The sequence below is a fragment of the Thamnophis elegans genome, chromosome 2 (assembly GCF_009769535.1).
Source record: "Thamnophis elegans isolate rThaEle1 chromosome 2, rThaEle1.pri, whole genome shotgun sequence".
NCBI lineage: Eukaryota > Metazoa > Chordata > Lepidosauria > Squamata > Colubridae > Thamnophis > Thamnophis elegans.
Window position 1 is genome coordinate 166,795,469 of NC_045542.1, and position 22,513 is coordinate 166,817,981.

Below are 22,513 nucleotides of genomic sequence, written 5' to 3' on the forward strand. Positions count from 1 at the left end.
ATTTTTTCTGCTTTTTTCAATGTTCCAATATCCCAGGGGCTGCCACTAAGAAGAGGGAGTGAAGCTATTCTCCAAAGCACCAGAGGGCAGGACAAGAAGCAATGAGTGGAAACTCATCAAGGAGAGAAGCAACTTAAAACTAAGGAGAAATTTCCTGACAATGAACAATTAATGGAATAACTTGCCTCCAGAAGCTGTGAATGCTTCAACACTGGAAGCTTTTAAAAAAATGTTGGATAACCATTTATCTGGTGTAGGGTTTCCTGCCTAAGCAGGGGGCTGGACTAGAAGACCTTCAAGGTCCTTTCCAACTGTTACTCTATGCTATTCTATTCTAATACTATTCCCAATAAATACAGAACGATTTATTTTCTCCATAACAGAGCCCCATTAACCATACCACTTTGAAGCAGAAGAAAACTTCTGAACTAGGAAATATTTAATATTTAACTATTTAAAAGGTCCGAGCGAAGAAATATTTAAGCCCTTCATTTAAAAGTACCCATATATGAAGTTCAGAAGAAAAACTACTTCTACGCAGTACAGATAGTCCTTGACTTACAACATTTCATTTAGTGACCGTTCAGTTACAAATGCAATTTACAAAAAGTGAGTTACGACCGTTTTTTGTACTTACGACCGTTCAAGCATCCCCATGGTCATGTGATCAAAATTCAGACACTTGGGAATTGACTCACATTTATGATCGTTGTGTGCTGAGGTCATGTGATCACCTCTTGCGACTTTCTGACAACGTCAACGGGGAAAACTAGATTCACTTAACATCCGTGTTGCTAATTTAACAACTGTGATTATTCACTTAACAACTGTGGCAATGTCACAAAATGGTCAAATTGCACTAAACGTGACTGATTTAACAAAATTTTTGGCATCAATTGTTGTAAGTCGAGGACTACCTGTACAAACTATTTCTCCTATAGTAAAACAGCCTAACAGAGCATGCTTGAAGTCTGCAGAGAGAAGGTTCCTGGCGTTTTCCCCATTTCCTCCTCAAGAATTTCTCTTGCCATCTGGTTGAAAGAGGGAAGGAGATCCTTCTGGACTCAAAGGCACTTTTGGTTTTTCCTTACCTTTCCTGCTGCAGCCACCTTACCAGACGTACCCACGCCTCCAATTGAACACATTGGGATTGTAAGCAACAACAAATCTCTCTCAAAGCCTTTATACCCCACCAACGTCCACTGGAGGGCTTTTACACAGCATTTGCCACACAGTTTACAAGTCAGAGTCAGAAAGAATTTTCTCATCTCCCTTTAGAGCAGTGGTTCCCAAAGTGGTACCGCCCCCCGAGGGGTGGTGGGATGACTTAGGGGGGGGGGGGCGCTAAGAGGCAAGGGGGCAGCAGGGGGTGCTAAGATGCAAGGGGGCGGCAGGGGGGCGCTAAGAGGCAAAGGAGGTGGCAGAGGAGTACTGGAGATGGCCCCCTCGCAGGACGCAATTCTGCCTGGGGCGCTGTTGGCCGCCAGTCATCTGAGCACTTCCAGCAGGGGTGAAATTCAGTCTAACGTCCCAAAGACTGGAAGGATTTTTTGCTCGCTCGCTCAGGAGGCATACAAGCATGTCAGGCTGCAAGGGGGGGGGGGGAAGTGAGGCAGAGAAAAAAGAGAAGAGCCTTTTGCCTGCATTTCTCCTCTGATACGACTCTGCGTGTGCTGTGCATGGAGAAGAGATGTGGGACTGAACAGGGCTGTCCTTGGGCCTGCATTTCAGAGATTGGGAATTGGTGCTGCATTACGCAGCAGAGTCCGATGTCACTGCACAAGAGCGCTCGCCTGCCTCTCTCGCGCTTTTATAAATGGCTTTACTTCTGACTCCCTTTCCGGGACTGTGCTGTGAGCTGCCTCCGCGAGGATTGCATCGCAGCAGCGTGCGTGTGCAACAGAGCTACCCCCCCAATCCCTCTTGCCCCCGCTCCACACGGATGCGCCACTCTCGCCTGCCTCTACCCCTCCCACCTTAGAAATGCAACACAGGTAAACATGCGGGGAGGGGGGGAAGAGGATAGCCCCCCTCTGCCTCCTAGCTCCATTCGTAGAAGTGGCCTTAAAAAGCGAGGAGCGGGAGGAAGGGTACTTGGGGTGGTTTCTCAAACTTTGAGTTACAAAGTAATCTAATTGAACACTGAAATATAGGGGAGATTGTGGAAAAGGGATAAGCATTTCCAACATATTTAAAAAGTAAATTAAAAAGTGGTCTAATTACTGTCTAAAGTTGGATATTGTCACATACAGGAAAAAACAAAGCAAAACAAAATTATGATAGAACAACATTCCATATTAGAAGAAAATGCTGTCCAAATGTTCCAGTATGCCAAACACGATGTTTTATAACCAATTGGAGTCAAAACACTGCAGTTTTTTTTTTTAATAAAGTGCCCTTTCTATCTTGATATTTATGCACAGTGAGACCTTTGTCACAGATAAACCTGGATAATGGCATCACTCTTACGTTGTGTGAGTATACATGAGCTGCAAGGCTTATATCTTGCCATAGTATCATTTACAGCTCCATAAGTACTACTAGGATTTTGACCAGCTGCTGGGCACCAATATATTGAGGAATACGGAAAGACTGATCACGTGGGACAGTCTAATGAGCATTTCTGAAATGGCAGATACCACAGAACAAAGTCTTCTTCCTTCTCTACCCCCACCCCACCCTGTTATTTTTTTTAAAAAAGGCAGCAGTGTATATGTGAATTATCAGGGATGCACTGCATTACACAGAATTTACTGAACAGTGAAGTAGTTACTAAATTTTACTGAGTTTACTAAGTTACTAGTTACTAACATTCTTGAAAAATGACTATCAGACTTTGAAAACCTGGTATCACTGGATCATGTTCAATAATTGTGTTGAATTAACATTAACTAAAAAGGTTTTTAAATTGGATTTTGAATGTGCAATTAATTGTTACAGTTTTGAATTTTACTGTTACTATCTTCCTTCCGTCGTGCAAACCGCCCGGTCACATGATCCCCAGCCATGCCCACCAAGCCATGCCCACAGAACCGGTAGTAAAAAAAGATTGAATTCCACCACTGGAATCTGGCCTTTTCCAAGGAATCTTAGGCCTCTTCACCAACTTCCCTCTTGAGATTTTAAAGCAAGGAACTATTCACCATAATTCTTTCTCCATTTCCAGGGTGTTGAACATCAAAAGACTTTACAGTAGGAAAGCACTAGAAACAACTACAAAGTATAATTCCACACGTCTAAGCCAGGACACTTCAAACTTGGCAACTTTAAGACTTGTAGACTTCAACTCCCAGAATCCCCTAGGCAGCATGGTAAGAGGAATTCTAGGAATTGAAGTCCAGAATTGGCCAGGTTTGGAGACCCATAAACTAGGCCTCGACCGATAATTTTGGGTGTGGTGGTCTCTCATGAGGAATCAGACACGCAGGCAAGAAGTCTCGGGATGAGAGCTCAGAACAGAGTCCGAAACTCCCTTTTATTCTTATTACACTCATTAACATACAATGTTATCACTTAGGGCCAGAGCTTACTTTTATGAGTCATTTATCCTGTTTTCCACATTCCCATGCGCTTTCATTGTTTCGTGTACACTATGGGACATCCTGTGGGAGCATTTCTCTGCAATTATTCCCACATTGGGCTTTAATTGTGGTCATAAGTCAAGGGCTGCCTGTTCCTGGGCGGGACTTACTGATGGAAGCAGCTAAACATAGCTGCTCCTGTGTTACCAGTCGCGTTATCTGTTAAGATGATCATCTATCAGACATCTGACAGGCATCTTACTCTTCGGGAAAAGAAGGGAAAGGAGAGAAGTTTTGTCAAGCAAATGCCTTTCTGATCTTTGCAGCTTCTGTGTCTGTGAAGAGAAGGGGGGCCAGCTGAAGGCAGAACTGCTCCGTGCTGGAATTCTCCAGCTGCTTTGCAGCTCAAAGTAAACTTCCCTCCCACTCAGTTCAAAGATTGAATTACTTGATTTCAAAACGAGCAGAATTCGTATGCGAGAGCATTAATTGTTTATTTAAATCCTAGCTTCTTTTTTACAAGATCCTCTTCCGTTATTTTATCTATTTAAAGAGGCATCTAAAATGGCGACGAGTCAGTTGAATTGCTGAGTAACAATGTTTATCTAGTTATACGGAGTTTCAAAACTTCAAAGAAAGGGAGTGAATTATTTTGCCTCACAGCTGGCCAACAGATCTTTATTAATTAGTTTCACTTTTAAAGTTTTAAAAGACTCTTTGCTAATATAGAGACAGTCAAAACAGTGGTGAATATGCTGAACTGTTTCGTTATAATGCTTATTTTTTGAAAACTTCTGCAAAGTCCTACGAAGTTTATAAAAAAAAGAAAAGTACCTCATTCCACAACTGTATAGCAGGCCAGTAGAGTTTTCCTAATTGCTTGAAGATAAAATTTGGAATGGCATCAAAACCAAATCCTAATCTGAAGCCGCCCTCCTTCTCAGCCCCCAGAAGTACATCGCCAATACTTGGTACAAAGTCACAGCCACCGCCCTCTATGCCCCCTACTGGAGAGTTACTAACGACAGAACTCTTCCTGAGAGAACTGAGTGAAGCTCATAACATGCTGACAAACAAACTGACAGACAAAGTGGAAAACAAACTGAAAGAGTTCAAAGAGGAGATAAAAGAGGAGATAAAAGAACTTAAGGCTGATACGTATGAAAAAATTGATACCAGGGTTGCTAAAATGAAAGATGATATGCTGGGACTTGTAACTGTATTGACTGAACATGTTTCTGGAATTGAAGATAGTCTAGAGGATCTTAACGAGCTAATACCAATTTGACATCCAAAACTGAGGTGGTGCAACAAAAAGTTGAAAATGCTGAAAAAGAAATTATTATGATACAGTACAGGCAGATGGAGCTGGCATTAAGAGTAAGGGGTTGCGTGAGGATAAACAGGAGAACTTGAAACAGATTTTTTCAGAAGCTTTTGATTGTCTGGTGGGAAGACCAGGGTCTAACTTTGACTGTCAGATCGATAAAATTTATCGCGTTAATTCTTGGGTGGCAAAACAGAAGCAACTCCCCCAAGATATAGTTATATATTTCACTACAAGAGAGCTCAGAAACATGATATTACAAGAGTCTTATAACACTAAGCTCCAAATTGGGGGCCAGGATTTGACTGTTTTGAAAGAAATACCACCTCAAATGCTAAGAGCCAGGAGAGACTATGCTTTTTTAGTGGAAGAACTCAGAAACCGTCAGATACAGTACAGATGGGACGCGCCATTTGGTATTATACTTACATTTGACAGGCAAAGATATCGTCTCAACTCCATATGGAAAGCTCGAGATTTTTATCACAATATTTTGAAGGCGGGACACCCTGCACCATCTGGATCTGGAGAAAGACCACAAGAAGGACAAGACAGACAGCAAACCACACAACTACCAGACAAGATGTACCATCTCCCCTCTCCAGAAGGGCAAGGTGTCATGGAACAAAGACCCAGCCATATGACTACCAGACGAATGGAAAAACAAGCTAAAAGGCAACAACCTCAACAATCACCGGCCATCGATCATGGAGTTACAGCAACAAGCTCAGAAGCCGTGGGAGGAGCTAGGCCAAAAGTTAAACAGGCCATGCAGGAGGCTCTAAAAAAGCTTCAGGTAACCAAAGATGACAACTAAGATTTTAACATAGAACATCAATGGACTGAATTCTCCACAGAAGAGAAAGAAAATATTTCACTATCTTAAATAGTTTAAGAATGATATAATTTGTTTCCAAGAAACTCATATCAAATCAACTGATCAAAAATATTTGATTAAGTCAAAACTTGGTCAACATTTTGTAGCTTCTGCTACAAAAGAAAAATGGCATAGTTGTATACTTAAGAAAAGACATCAAAGCTGAACTAATTGAAGCAGATCCCTTTGGAAGATATATTGCGCTAGATCTAATCTTAGAAGGGAAAAAGACATTACTTTTGGGAATTTATGCTCCTAATCAACAGCAAGACGGATTCTATAGAAATCTTCATGCTAAATTAGTACAGTGGGACTATAGCTCTTGTATACTACTGGGTGATTGGAACAGTGTGATAGACACTAAAAGAAATAAGAAGACATCTTGCCCAAATATTAAAATGCGAGCTAAGCTACCCAAACCTTTTTTTGACATGATGGACGACTTTGAATTGAGAGATATTTGGTGAGAAAGAAACACAGAGGAATACGACTTCACCTTCTTTTCTGATAGACATCAATCCTTTTCAAGGATTGATTTTATACTAATCACTAATGATTTGCTTTCTAGGGTGAAGAGGACAAAGATTGCACCTAGGGTCCTTTCGGATCATAACCCAGTTTGGATGGAATTGGGAAGGGCAGTGCAGGCAAGAAGGTCTTGGAGATTGAATGAAAACTTATTCAGATATGAAAAGTACATTAATGATTGTAAAAAATTGTTATCTGAATATTTTGTTTTGAATATGAATAAGGGTACACCTATGGAATTCGTATGGGATGCAAGCAAAGTGTATATGAGAGGAGTGCTGATGAATATAAATAAAATACATAGACATAAACAAGGGCTAAAACGAACAGAATTGGAAGAGGAAATTAAGAGGAAAGAGTTGGAGTTAACAATGAATCCAGGCAATACAAAGGTTAAGGAAGCAATTACCATATTAAAATCTCAATTTGACATGTTGATCTCTGACCAGGTAGCCACTAGTTTATTATATGCAAAACACAATACTTTCTGTAACGCAAACAAACCTGGCAGATGGTTAGCGTATCAGATTAGGAAAAAAAGGAAAACTCGAAATATAACTAAACTGATTTATAGAGGGAAGGAGGTGTTTCAACAGGAGATTCAAAAGGCATTTCGGGAATTTTTTACAGAATTGTATAAAGGGGATAAAATTAATGGTTTAGATATAGACAAATACTTAGATAAAGAGAAAATACCCTCAGTTAGAGAAGAGCACAGGCAAAAATTGAACCAACCAATAACCTCGGGGGAAAATTTGCAGGTAATTAAGCAACTAAAGTTAGGGAAAGCACCAGGTACAGATGGTTTGACAGCGGTTTACTATAAAAACTTACAGTTAGAAATGGTAGAACCTCTTAGAGAATTATTTAACAAGATTCAAACGGAAGGTAAGGTGCCTCCATTTTGGAAGACAGCGTTTATATCTTTGATACCCAAAGAAGATCAAGATACTACCCAACCAGAAAATTATAGACCTATCTCATTACTTAATGTAGATTATAAAATTTTTACTAAAATACTAGCAAATAGGTTAATGCTGGTTATTCAACAATTGATACACACCGACCAAACAGGTTTTATACAGGGGAGACAGATGAAAAGTAATGTCAGATTAATTATTAATGCATTAGAATATTTGGGAAAGAACAACCAGATCCCTGCTGCGTTCATATTTTTGGATGCTGAGAAGGCCTTTGATCGAGTTAACTGGCAATTTCTTCTGAAGATATTGCAAAAAATGCAGATAGGAGATAGCTTCTTACAGTCAATTAAAGCAATATACCAACAGCAAACAGCACAAATCATAGTCAATGGAAGCTTGACAGACCCTTTTCAAATTGGAAAAGGTACAAGACAGGGCTGTCCTTTGTCCCCACTATTGTTTATTATAACTTTGGAAGTATTGTTGAATAAAATACGGGGCTTGGATGGTCTAAAAGGGATCAAGATTAGGCAGCAAGAATACAGAGTCCGCGCTTTGATGATTTGGTCATAATATTGGAACAACCGCAGGAATCCAGTATGGTTTTAATGAATACGATTAATTAATATGGTCAAGTGTCTGGTTTTAAAATAAATTTAGGAAAAACAAAAATATTAGCTATAAATATGAATACTAAACAAAAGGAAGAACTAGGAGGGATGCTAGGATGTGAGGTTATCTATTTTTGTATCTTGTATTTTGTAAATCTTGCCTTTTTTATATAATTTTCAAATAAGGGGGGGGGAGAGAACCAGGTCATCCCCTGAAGAGGAGAATATGTAAACACAACAACAGATAGAGTGGATGGAGGGAGGAGTAGAAGGAAAGATAGGAAGGAGAGGAGAAAGGAGAGGAATAGGAGAAAGGGAAAGGCAGAGGAAGAATGGGAGGGAATGTAAGAGTAGGAAAGAGGGGAGGAATGGGAAGAAGAGGGGAAGGGTAAAGGGGAGGAAGGGGAAGGAGAGAAGGGAAAGGAGAGGAGGAAGGAAGGAGAGAAGAAAGAGAAGAAAGGGGGGTAGGAAGGAGGGAAGGAAGGAGAAGGAGAGAAGAAAGGAGGGAAGGAAGGAGGGAATGTAGGAGAGAAGGAAGGGGGAAAGAAGGAGGAAAGGAAGGAGAGAAGGAGAAAAGAAAGGAGGGAAGGAGGGAAGGGGAAGGAGGGAGGGAAGGGGAGTAGGAGAGAAGAAACGAGGGAAGGAAAGAGGGAGGGGGGAAGAAGAAGTAGGACCGTTGTAAGACAAGATGGATCTATGGGATGTTAAAAAAAGCAATCTTCAAGTATATTGTCAACAGTAGGGAAAAATTGTTATAAATATATATTATTAATAACAGTTATGAGATCATATAATTGTGAATATATATATGAAATTTGATAAAATTAAAATAATTTTTAAAAAAAGGATGTGAGGTAGTCAAAAAAGTCAAATATCTTGGGGTTAATATTTTAACCTCAAATGGGAAATTATATAAGCATAATTATGAACCACTTTGGCATAGTATACAGATAGAGATGAAACAATGGGAGAAATTGCACTTATCTTTGCTGGGTAGAATAGCGGCAGTGAAAATGAACATCTTACCAAAAATTTTATTTCTCTTCCAAATTACCTATACTTAAAAAAGATGCGAATCTTTTAGAATGGCAGAAGGGTATCAACAAATTTGTATGGGCAGGAAAGAAACCGAGGGTAAAGATGAAAATGCAAGATGTACGCAAGAGAGGAGGCTTGAAATTACCTAACCTAAAACTATATTATGATGCAGTGGCGCTATCTGTAATTAGTGATTGGACTCATTTAACTAATGATAGAATACTGAATATCGAGGGACACGATCTGGTATATGGTTGGCATGCTTATCTGTTATTCAACAAAAAATTGGATAAGAATTTAAAAAGTCATATTTTAAGAAATGCTTTACTGCGGGTCTGGAAAAAATACCAATATAAATTAAATGACAAGATACCCATGTGGGCAATTCCTAGACGTGCAATTGAAAATATGAATATAGCACAAAAACGGGATAGAACTACCTACAGACAGCTTCTCATTTTGGAAAGGGAGGGGGGTCCTACAACTAACATCTTTAGAGGTATTAAAAGAGGAGAAGGTAGTTCAAACATGGTTCCAGTATGGGCAATTACAGGCCAGGAGGAAAATAGATCAAAAAATTGGTTTTATCCAAGTTGAGGATAATTTGTTTAAACAAATAAGAGATCAAAGTTTAATGCATATAAAGAGGATATATAATGTACTAATACAGATGGATTCAGAAACAGAATTAGTTAAAGTCAAGGGCTGCCTGTATATTCTAATGCTGGTTCCCTAAATTGTCCAATTTCCTGACAAAAAACAGCCTATATCTGAACTGTATAAACGTAGCCTTTTAACTACTGTGTAACATTGGGTATTAATTAAAAAAAACATAATATCATATCTCAGACTAGAGATCAGTGAAACACAACCGATGTTAGGTGGTGCAGACATAGCGGCATCCCTCCACTTATTACTTATGACAAAATTCTCGAGCCTTGTATTGTTTCAATAGTTCATTCTCTTCCGTCACTTTGTCCCAGCGAAGTGCTCACCGAAGATCCCATTTCTCTTTGTTCTGGCGTGACTTTCTCCACATGGGTGTAGTTGTAGATCCACTGTTGATTCCTTCCAACATTAGGGAAATATGGATGGTTGTCAACACCAGTTCTGCACCTCACCACTTAGGTTGCAATGTTTCCTCCTGAAATATTTCACCATCTTCCCTATACAATGTCTAAGCCAGCTTTCTGCACCCTAAGGTTGTCTGAATGTCTTATTCCAAAGGTGCTTTTTTTCAGGTGAACGGGTGCGGGGCGTGTGAGGCACATCCCCCTGCCCCACCCTAGCTTGATTTTTACGCCTTACATCATCTTTTCATGCTGTGGGTCTTCTTATGGTAATTAAAGACACTCCCGGTTCTGAGTTTCTTTCTACACTCTACACCCTGATATGGCTTCTCCCCTGTGTGGATTCTTTTATGCAGCATAAGATTTCTCCCGTCTTTGAAACTCTTTCCACAGTCGATGTATTTAAACAGCTTCTCTCCAGTGTGGATCCTATTGTGGGAGGTAAGCTGGGCACTCTCACTAAAACATTTTCCACACTCCAGGCATTTATAGGATTTCTTCCCTGAGTGAAGCCTTCTATGGCTCCTGAGTGAATTATTGTGTCTAAAGCTTTTTCCGCACTCGTGACATGTATATGGTTTCTCTCCAGTGTGGATCCTCTTGTGGCTACAAAGGTAACCACTTCTTCTGAAACTCATGCTGCATTCTGTGCACTTAAAGGGTTTCTCCCCTGTGTGAATCCTTTTATGGATCGTCAGTTCTCCAGAATCACTGAAGCATTTTCCACACTGCTGGCACTGATATGGTTTCTCCCCAGTATGGGTTCTGCTGTGTAGGATACAGCTTTTTTTTGCATTGAAGCTCTTTCCACACATGCGGCATTCATATGGTTTCTCCCCAGTGTGGAGCCTTTTGTGGGAAGTGAGGGACCTCAAACTGGTGAAGCATTTGTCACATTCGGTGCACTTATAAGGCTTTTCACCCATGTGGGGACTTTTATGGATATTAAGGTGACTTGTTTGACTGAAGCGCTTCCCACACTTGGTGCATTGATATGGTTTCTCTCCACTGTGGATATTTCTATGGGAAGTTAAGTGGCTGGATTTACTGAAGCTCTTTCCACACTCCAGGCATTTGTATGGTTTCTCCCCTGTATGAATCCTCTTATGGTGAGTAAGGGCACTGGAGGTCCTGAAGCATTTTCCACATTCTGTGCATTTATACAGCTTCTCTCCGGTATGGATCCTCTTATGTAAATTGAAGTTGCCTTTTTGTGCAAAGCTCTTTCCGCACACTGTGCAATGATATGGCTTTCCCCCTGTATGGATCCTATTATGGTAAGTGAGGTGACTTGCAGAGCGGAAGCTCTTCCCACATTCCAGGCATTTACATGACTTATTCCCAGTGGGGCTTTTTTTCTGGGAATTTGGTTCATTGCTCCAAGTAAACATCATTCTACCCTCCCTGCGTTTGTGCAACTTCTCCTCTTTGTGGATGCTTTGGTGGGAAGTAAGGAAGGCTCTGCTTTCGAAGGACTTTCCCCTATTAATCCATTGATGCTGCTTTGTCTCTTCGTGGACCTTCTTGTGTGAATTGAGATGATTTTTCTGCCTGAAGGTCCTTCCACAATCCAGACATTTGTGTGGATCCTCTGCTTTGTGAGTCTTTTTATGCAATGTAAGAGAGCGGCTTGTACCGAAACCTTCTGCACACTCCGTACATTTGTACATTTCCTTCTTGTATTCTTTCATGTAAAGGAGGAGGAGGGCTCCTTCTGGATGCTGCCTGCTTTCATCTTGTTTCTCTCCAGAAAGGCTTTCACAACAGTCACATAATTCCGATCCATCTCAAAGTGTTTTCCCACACCTTGGACACACTTCTTTTTCTTGGCAATCATCTGTGTCCAATAAGACATTGTTATCTGCATATGGGAAACTAGTATAATTCTCCAGCTCAACCGTTAACAGGTTTTCCTCACAACTTTGCTTTCCATCCATCTTTTCTGCAACTTCCTTTTTCTCTTTTGGGAAAGCTACTACTGCCTCTTGGCCAGAATCCGCCATCTCCCATCCATCACCTGCTTGCAACAGAAAAAAGAAAAAAGGTTAAGACAAACTTAGGTGTAAAGGGGATCAAGCACCATTGCTCTATTTGAATATTTATCAATATTCTTCCAAACTCCCATTTGCCCAAAACATTGCTCTATGCTTGTTGATATAAGATTTGACCTTTGGCTACTACTGTAAATATAAATATCTTAAGAGAATCCATTACCTAAGGAGGCCATGTTCCTCTTGTTTTCCAGCATGACCTCTTGGTATAAGGCTTTTTGCTTAGAATCCAACAGGGCCCACTCGTTCACGGAGAAAAACACAGCTACATCCTCAAGCGCTACCAATTCCTGACACAGGGAGAAGGAAAAAATACCACGTATTCCATGAATATTCCTAACAATGAACACTTCAGTGAATTACATGCAAGTGGTTCCCATCTTCAAAAAAGGAAAAAAAATAGATCCAGGAAACTACAGACCTATCAGCCTGACAGCAATACCAGGAAAGATTTTGGAAAAGATAATCATGCAACGAATTAGTGAATGCCTAGAAGTAAATAAAGTAATAGCCAAAAACCAACATGGGTTTGTCAAAAACAGATCATACCAGACTAATCTTATTGCATTCTTTGACAAAGTGACAAAATTAGTGGACCAGAGGAATGCCGTCGATTAATTTACTTGGACTTCAGCAAGGCATTTGATAAAGTAGACCATAACCTACTACTAGACAAAGTAGAAAAATGTGGGTTAGACAGCATCACCACCAGATGGATTCATAACTGGCTGACCAACCACACTCAACGTGTAGTCCTCAATGGAACTGCATCTATGTGGAGGGAGATATGCAGTGGAGTACCCCAAGGCTCTGTTTTAGGCCCAGTACTCTTCAACATCTTCATTAATGATCTGGATGAGGGGATAAATGGGGAACTCATCAAATTTGCAGATGACACCAAGCTGGCAGGAATAGCCAACACTCCAGAAGATAGGCTTAAGATACAGAAGGATTTTGACAAACTTGAACATTGGACACTATGTAACTATGTGAAAACGGAAAGGTGAGGAAGGACCAAGGATTGGATTCAGAGGCAGCAATGAAAACGAATTCAGGGATGAAAGAAACGAGGGCAAAGAGATTAAAGGGCATCAGAAGGAGCCTTTACCCGATGCTCTCTCGGGAGGAGGCTAGTCCAGAGCAACTCCCCGAAACAACAGCACCTGGGAAGGATCGCCCACTTTTCTGCCCGCCGGTTTCCCAGCCATTGAACACCAAGCCTCCTGGATCTGAAACAGTCCAAGAGAAAAGTGACGGGTATCGATCAGGAATGGCCAGTAAAACAAATCATCATTACCATCATCTCCCCAAGGAGAAAATGGGGACTGCAGGAGCGATCGTAGCAGCGCCCCAATGAGCTGCATTGAAGAGTCCGAGCATTTCCCAGGGAGGGAGGAGCTTTTTACCTGGCCCTTGATGGGAAACATACGGCTCTCTTCCTCGTCCGAATTCCGCTTCCCAAGAGATGCACACAGGAAAGGATCCGCGATCGCTGCCAGCCACGCTTCCTTCCTTCCCGGCCAGGCACGTGGATCTCTCTCCCCGGAACGACCCCAGGCAGGAATTGGCAGATCCCAAGCTGCAAGTTCTTATAGCTCATCCATTAGTTGTTGTTGTTGTTTATTAATCTCCCCAAGGAGAAAGTTGGTGACTGCAGGAGCGATTTGAGCAGCAGCCAAGAAGCTGCATTGAAGGTCTCCTGTCCAAGCATTTCCACAGATGTGAAGAAGGAGGGAGGGAGCTTCTTACCTGGCACCCTCGGGGAAGCGCGGCTCTGTTCCTAGTTCCAAGAGATGCGCGCAGGAAAAGATCCGCTTTCCTCGCATCCCCGCGGGCTAAGCTTCCTTCCTTCCCGGCCACTCACGTGGATCCCCGGAACCATCCCAGCCAAAAGTTTCCAGAGCCTAAGCTGGAAACTCTTATAGCTCCTCCTCTTTCCGTCCAGCTCCTTCCATTCCCTAAAGGGCCGAGAACGTCGTCCAGTCGGGGATCCCCCTGCTTGCTGCTCCCCGCCCCCCCCCCCCCGGGCTGGGATGGTGAGCTGGGCAGCTTCTTTGCCTGAGGCAGTCAGAGAAACGGGGGGGGGGAGAGGGAGGGGACGAAGCCCAGGGAGGGGGAGAGGGGAGGGGATCGCCCTTTAAAAGAATAACAGCGTTGGGAGGACCTTGGAGATCTTCTAGTCCAACCCCGAGTCAGCCAGAGAAACGGAAGAGAGGAAGGGGATGAAGCCCAGTTATTGGAGAAGGGATGGAGGCTGCCTTATTCACTGATCCTAACAGGGCAGTCCTCAACTTCCAGCATATCTCCTAAAATGACTAAGAATTGTTGGAAGAAATGTCTTTCTGGGTTCAGTTCCAAGTGGGGAAGAAACACTGGAAACATGGAGGCTGCTTGGAAAGATGGTTTAATGGTGGACAGGACCACATGGCTTGAGATGCCGTGGAAAAAGGTGATCACCTCCTTCAAGATGTTGGGTGAAGAAGAAAGAGAGTGAGAGATGCTGAAAGACCCTCTCTGAGCTTTAAATCTGTGCTTATATTCTGATTGGTTGTCAGGCTCCCATGGGGCCATACAGGGGCACCTCTGTAAACTGTGCTTTGAGTCCAAGTTTGGTTGAGCATTACCACTTCCCAGGTGCCCTATGGTGAGATGGGTAAAGGGCTAATACTATCATGCCTTAATCTCACCATTTTGGAGCGAGGGGAGAAGAGGGGAGAACTTTGTTATGTAGAATAGACTAGCTGGGGCATTTTAATGGCCCATTGACAAAATGGGGGCTAGAATCTCCACCTCAACATTTTCAATTTTCTCACAAATTGAAATCTAACACAAGGAAATCTCTCTCAAAGTCTTTGTACCCCACCAACATCCACTGGGGGTTTTACACAGCATTTGCCACAGTTTACAAGTCAGAGTCAGAAGGAATTTTCTCATCTCCCTTTAGAGCAATGGTTCCCAAAGTGGGCGGTGGGATGACTTAGGGGGGGGGGGCGCTAAGAGGCAAGGGGGCAGCAGGGGGGCACTAAGAGGCAAGGGGGCGGCAGGGGGGCCTAAGAGGCAAAGGAGGTGGCAGCGGAGTGCTGGAGATGGCCCCCTTGCAGGGCGCAATTCTGCCTAGGACTCTGTTGGCCGCCAGTCCTCTGAGCACTTCCAGCAGGGGTGAAATTCAGTCTAACGTCCCAAAAACTGGAAGGATTTTTCACTTGCTCACTCGGTCAGGAGGCATACGAGCATGTCAGGCTGGGGGGGGGGGGGGGCAGAATGGGTAGCTTTCAGAAGTTGTGGGTGCTCCTCCATCACTGGAGTTTTTAAAAAAAAGACTGGATAACCCATTGCCTGAAATAGTATGGGATCTCCTACTTGAACAGGGTGTTAGACTAGAGGACCTCCAAGGTCCCTTCTAGTTCTATTCTGATTAGTTTGATTCATTGATTGATTGATTGATTGATTGATTGATTCAAAATCCACATTGAGCACACCTTCAGCAAGCTCTTTTATCCCATAAAGCCATGGTACAAAAGTCTTAGGTCACCTCCCCCTTGTTGTTTTAGCAAAGATTTCATAACCATTCCATAATTTTCAATCTTGAATATCATGTCTTGAATATCCAGTTTGTTTGTTGTTTTCCCTTTGAGAGTGCCACTGATACAAAAGTAAGATTTTATGTCTGTCAAGTTCTGTGTCCTTTGGCATTTTGACTGGAATGATATGGAACGTGATTCATGCCTCATTGCATTGGGTAAAATTAACTCAATGTTGGATTGGGCCAACACATCCAATGACACTAAAAAAAGGACGTTTTTCACACTTATGACCATTGCAGCATCCCCGTGGTCACATGATCAACGTTTGGACACTTGGCAGCAACAGGCTCATTTATGACACCTGCAGTGTCAATCCAACTTGGCAAGGGACTTGGAGGCCTGCCTTTGCAAACGCAATTCAATAATCCTTTGTTTGTACATCAGAGTTGTCTGTCAAATTAGTGAGCATAAATGTTGGATGTTTTAAAATGTTACACACTGATTCATTATTCTCACGGTCAGGAAATTTCTCCTCAGTTCTAGGCTGCTTTTCTCCTTGATTGTCCCTCTTCCTTGCGGCAACCTCTCAAATACTGGAATACTGTTATCATGTCACTCCTAGTCCTTTTCATTAAACTAGCCATGCCCAGTTCCAGCAACCATTCTTTATATGTTTTAGCCTCTACTCCCTCAATCATCTTTTGTTGCTCTTCTCTGCACTCTTGAGCATCAGAATCCTGACGCATATAATGTTCACCCTCCCCATCAGATACTCAGAAGAGAAACAAAAAGTAGTTTCACAGGTGGGATTTGCCCTTTGGAATAGCCTATTTCTTAACCTTAGCAGTTTTAAAATACATGGACATCAGCTTCCAGAATTCCCCAGCCAGTTATCCTATGCTGGCTGGAAAATTCTGGGAGTTGAAGTCCACATAGCTTAAAAGTTTCCAAGATTGAGACACACTGGCCTATAGGAAAAGGGTGATAGCTGTTTAAATGGACACAAGACTTTAAAAACAGTTAAATTAAACAATGAAAAAGAATTCACGAATGAAATTAACTCTGGTGAAAAGTCAATCCTGAGGGTAAGGGCATCAGGAGGAGCTTTTACCTGATGCTCCCTCCGGAGGTGGCTCGTCCAGAGCAACTCCCCGAAACAACAGCTCCTGAGAGGGAGCGCCCCCTTTTCTGCCCGCCGGTTTCCCATCCATTGAACCCCAAGCCTCCTGGATCTGAAACAGCACCAGAGGGAGAAAAAAAAGTCACGGGAAACGATCGGGAAGGGCTGATGGAATAATCTCCCCCAGGAGAAGGTGGGGACTGCAGGAGCGATCATAAGAGCGCCCCAAGAAGCTACCTTGAAAGATCACCTCTCCAAGCATTTCCCCAGGTGGGAAGAAGGAAGGAAAAAAAAGGGAAAGGAAAGAAAGGAAAGAGGCGGCTCTCTTCTTCGCCCACTCCCAAGAGTCCGGGAAAAGATACGATCGCGATCGCAGCTGGCCACGCACGTGGATTTCCCCTGAACTACTAGGACTCCGCAGACTCCAAGCAGTAAACGCTTATAGTTCCTCCCCTCCCCATCCTGCTCCTCCCCTTCCCTAAAGGGGAGAGAGCGCCGCCCACTTGGTGGTCCCCCTACCTTTTGCCATGGGGGGAACGGGTCCCGGGTGGGATGATCACCTGGGCAGGGAGTCCAGGGCTGCTTCTCCCGAGGCAGTCAGAGAGACGGAAGGAGAGGGACGGGACGAAGCCTGGGGAACAGAAAGAGGGGAGGGAAAGGGATGCGGAGTAGCACAGTTGGAAGGAACCATCCTTTAACAGAATAACAGAGTTGGGGGGGGATCTTGGAGGTCTTCTAGTCGAACCCCGAGGCAGTCAGAGAACCAGGGGAGAGAGGGGACCCAGCACACAAATCAGCATTGATTAACATATGAAAAGTCAGTGGTGGACTTGTGTGTGATGGACTTCTGTCTCCCGAGTATGTAGAAATTACATTTTGCATGTTGAAAATGTGTTTTGGAAGCAGGATAGCTGGCAATATAGTGGTTGGTGGTGGGCTAAGATCCTGGGGAAAACGTACATTGGTCACATATACAAAAATAGTTAATGTTGTGACGTTTAGGCTGAAGGAATGAGCAACTGCCCTGTTGCTTATGACCAGGTGTCAGAATCCTGAAAGTCATGTGCCTTTGTGGACTTAAAAGTATATAAGGCAAGAGTGGAGAATGGGAGGTGTTCCATCAGTCACAAGCCATCCCCTTGACTAAGGTGACCAGACGTCCCGCTTTTGGCGGGACACCCCCGCTTTTTAATGCATTTTCCCGCGTCCCGCACGCTTTTTAAAAAAGCACGCTTTTTTTGGCGCTCGCAGCTCCCGCCCATCAGCTGCTAGCTTGCTGGGCTGGCTCATCGTTCTGTTCTCTATCCTACCTACCTACAAATTTAAGCCAGCCCAGCCTGCCGCTCACTGATTGGATTGGCCTGGACTCCAGCCAATCAGTGAGCTGGCTGGGATGGGAAATTTTCAGCACGCCACGTGCTGAAAATTTTCCATCCCAACCAGCTCACTGATTGGCTGGACTCCGTTTAGCTGAGGACGCCTGCGCGAGTCTCCATTTCCTTTCGTCTTTTGGGGTTGCAGCTGCACTTACTCACTGGTGAGTAATCTAATCTATTCTATCTAATAATCAGAGAATTTTCCGCTCGCCGCGGCAGGAGGAGAAGGTGGGGGCAGCGGCAGCCGCCCACAGAGATCTTCCTCTCGGTTTCGGGGCTCCCGCTGCCCGGCAGAAGCCCCTGAACCGCGTGGAAGGCCGGGCGGCTGCCGCTGCCCCCCACCCTTCCGCGGACTCCGTTCGTGTTTGGGATCGCCGCCTCCGAGAGGGTGGGGGCAGCTGCAGCCGCCCACAGAGAAGTTCCTCTCGCTTCCGGGGCTCCCGCCGCCCGGCAGAAGCCCCTGAACCGCGTGGAAGGCCGGGCGGCTGCTGCTGCCCCCCCACCCTTCCGCGGAGTTCGTTCGTGTTTGGGATCGCCGCCTCCGAGAGGGTGGGGGCAGCTGCAGCCACCCGCAGAGAAGTTCCTCTCGCTTCCGGGGCTCCCGCCGCCCGGCAGAAGCCCCTGAACTGCGTGGAAGGCCGGGCGGCTGCCGCTGCCCCCCCACCCTTCCGCAGAGTCCGTTCGTGTTTGGGATCGCCGCCTCCGAGAGGGTGGGGGCAGCTGCAGCCGCCCACAGAGAAGTTCCTCTCGCTTCCGGGGCTCCCGCCGCCCGGCAGAATCCCCTGAACCGCATGGAGGTTCTCTGCGGGCGGCTGCCGCTGCCCCCCACCCTCTCCTCCTGCCGCAGAGTCCGTTCGTGATTGTGCGCCTCTGCTCTGCAGCGAAAATGCCACCGCCACCCCCTCCAGCTCTTCCCACCCAGACACCTGCCGCCCAGGAGCTGCCCGAAAACCTTCCTGCCCACCACCGGCTGCACCGCAGCTGACTCGCCCTGAGTGGGCTGGAAGGCTTTGGGCATCCAAAGAAGAGGCGCGAGCGGATGGCAGTGGGGTCGCCGCTCGGGAGCCGCCAGAAGCCTTCCCTTCCTGCCCAACACGCTTGTTTTGATGAGCGCGGGGCGACTGACGAATCAGCTGAGTGATCTATTTCCCGGCTGCTTGGTTTGCTCTCTTTCTTGAGGCGGTGAGAAGCGGGGGGGGGGGAGGAATCTCCGGATGAGGTGAAGACGTGTTTTCTCTTTAAAATTATTTTTTGAATAATTCTGTAAGATTTCCTTTTCTACTTGGAAGTTGGGAGGGCGGGATGTGTGTGTGTGTGAGAGAGAGAGAGAACATGGAACATACATAGAATAACCAGAGCTGGAAGGGGTCTTGTCCTTGGAAGTCTTCTACTCCAATCCTCCGCTCCCTGCTCAGGCAGGAAACGCTATATCATTTTTGATCAATGGCTGTTCAGTTTATTCTTTAAAACTTCCAGTATCGGAGCACTCACAACTTCCGGAGAAAAGCTGTGCTCTGGTTAATTGTTGTCGCTGTGGGAAGTTTCTTCTTACTTTTAAATTGGATCCAGTTTGACTGCATCTGAATACTTTCAAAGAATGCAAAGAATTTCCTTTAACAAGGAGCTGGCTGTGTGTGTGTGGTGTGTGTGTGTGTTTTGAATGGAGACCTCATGGTTTCGATTGCCAAGTTTCGATTGCTGCGAGCGGATGGCAGTGGGGTCGCCGCCCGGGAGCCGCCAGAAGCCTTCCCTTCCTGCCCAACACGCTTGTTGCTTCGGGAGAGGTTGGAATGTTTGCTCTGTTTCTCGAGGCGGTGAGAAGCGGGGGGGGGGAGGAGAAGGAATCTCTGGATGAGGTGAAGACGTGTTTTCTCTTTAAAATTATTTTTTGAATAATTCTGTAAGATTTCTTTTTCTACTTGGAAGTTGGGAGGGCGGGATGTGTGTGTGTGTGTGTGAGATAGAACATGGAACATAGAATATGCATATAATTCATAGTACTCCATGAATTATTTTAATTATGATTCTAAATTAGTGGAATTTGCTGCTCTCCATTTCAATATCTGTAGGTATCAGCTGTACTCTCTTTTTTTTAAATGGCTCTCACTTGAGATTCACATTGTAAACTGGTTTCCTTTAATAAATAAAATCCATTTTCTTGTACATTATTTCTGCTGTCCTGGAACTTTTTCAGTTTCATTTAAATAGGGATGTACTTGTAACAATAGGGTAGAAAACAGTACTGATTTTTGAAGGAAAATTAGATAGAACTGAGGATGCAAAAAATCTGATCAATCTTCATTTTTGGTCTGAAAATATACAAGTGGTTTTATGTGCTTCTGTTCTAACTAAAGGATGCACTCACAGTTGTGATTCTGTGAACTAGTTGCAGCTTGTTTCTGTACCATTCTGTGCCATGTGCTTTCCAAGTTTCAAAGCCTTGGATTTTTGCATTTAATCACTTTCTGATTCAGATTCCTAGGCTTTCGCTTGCATTAAAACATTAATGTTGATTTATAAGATCAGTAAACTGGATATTCTACTTTACAGTTATTGTAAATGCCATTTATTAGACATACAAGCCACAACAACTTCTAACACTCATAAGTATGAACCAGTTGCCAAGCATCTGAATTTTGATCACATAATCATGGGGATGCTACAAAGGTCATAAGTGTGAAAAATAGTCATAAGTCATTTTCAGTGCCATTGTAACTTTGAACAGTCACTAAATGAACTATTGTAAGTTAAGGACCACTTGTAATCTCTTTACACTCATGTAATTTAAATATTGCCATAGCTAAGATTATGCCAGGATATTCTACACAGCAAGACATTCTTTAAAGCTTGCAGTCATTTTATGGGCATTTTAACTTGCTGTGGTATAATTTTAGAATACATCTGAATGTAGGTAGTAAGCAATCTTTTCCCAAACAATGGAAGGGACAGAACTGGCCATCCTGCATTGGAAAACAAAACTTGCTGCTAGAAACAGTTGATATTGGCAATCCACTTGGAACATATCTTATTTGGCAAGTAAACTTTTACTTGTTAAAATTTGTTGCTTAGTTGTTTGATTGATTTCTCCTGGAAACGGTATTATATAAAAGAGGCATTTGCTCTTTTCTTTGCCATTATAAACCTTGTTTTGGGAATGGGAGATTATCATAGCCCTCACTCCTATGATTGAAAAAGAAGTAATTATGAAAATAAAGTATACATACTCAGTACTTCATTGAAGATGGTCACATGACCTTTTTTTAATTTGCAATATTTGGCACATAGACTTCTTTCCTGGAAAATGTATTCCTCAAATTGAGGTAGTACTCTTTGGGCCCTGCTTCAAGTTTTTCTTCCTCCTTTTCTAAACTGCTGAAACACAGGGTGATTTAATTTTGAAAATATTGTTCAGATACTCGGCACAAATGGTAGTGATGGTATTAATCATAATAGCCATGGACAAGGAGAATATAGTACAAAAAGATGAAATATAGTACAAAAAAGACCACCTCCATAGTTTAATATTCCAATCAAACCACCTCATATCTTTACGTAATAAGGGAAAAGACAGTAACTTGCTTCTTGAAAAGAAAATTATATCAGCTGTTCTCCAAGCTTTGTTAAACACAATTGCTGTTATCATTTGGTTTAAGCCAAGAAGCATGTTGCTTGGAATTATATCAATCCAGAACCAGTGAAATTAAATCAGTGTTAAATTAAAAATGTATTTACGGGTAATTAATTATAGAAAGATACAAATGTTGCAAACTCATCCACTTACATGGATCGCCTCATATCCATTATATCATATATCTTTTGTTATTGTCTTTCCTGTTTTTCAGTGGCATTCCATAAGAAAAAGTTTCCCCACCATGATTTGTGACATCTATACCATACTATATTCCACATCCATGTATTAATTTAAGGAGGAGGGGATTGATATGCTAACAAACACATATTGTCTCCACATGGTTTCACATCTTATTTATAGATTGATGTGTTTATTGTAGTTTTGAAAGAGTGTGTATTTTTTATTCAATCAGAACCTGCTGGACATAGGATCAAAATGTATTGCTATTACCTAATTTTTGGGTATGATTCAGCAGTTAGAATAGTTTGCAAAGGTACAAGAAGTTCTGTATGTCATCCTCACACATGCAAGTTACACAGCAGTTATTCACTTAAGAACTGTGGCAAGAAAGGTGGTATAGTGACCAAAGTTACAATGGCATTGAAAAAAGTGACTGATGACCATTTTTCACACTTAGCGACCGTTGCGACCATTTTTCACACTTAGCGACCGTTGCAGCATCCTCATGGTCACGTGATCAAAATTTTGTTTGGCAACAGATTCGTATTTATGCTGGTTTCAGTGTCCTGGGGTGACCTTTTGACAAAAAAATTTTTTTTTAATCAAGCGCCTTACCCTTGACTGATTGACCCTCATTGCAATGTGATTCATGTAAGAGCTTTATGTTTATTATGTTCTAAATTCTAATAAACCTCAGAGTCCTAGAGTGAGACTTTTTGTGGCGTGCTGTCTGTCC

At 43.2% G+C, this 22,513-nt stretch overlaps 1 protein-coding gene across 1 annotated transcript; it reads right to left on the minus strand.

The window, feature by feature from the left end:
• Window positions 1-9,781: 9,781 nt before the first annotated feature.
• On the minus strand, window positions 9,782-11,586 carry LOC116502549 (zinc finger protein 501-like). The gene has a single exon (XM_032208429.1). The coding sequence runs from the start codon at window positions 11,584-11,586 to the stop codon at window positions 10,135-10,137; it is 1,452 nt and encodes a 483-aa protein (XP_032064320.1). The 3' UTR covers window positions 9,782-10,134.
• Window positions 11,587-22,513: the final 10,927 nt, after the last annotated feature.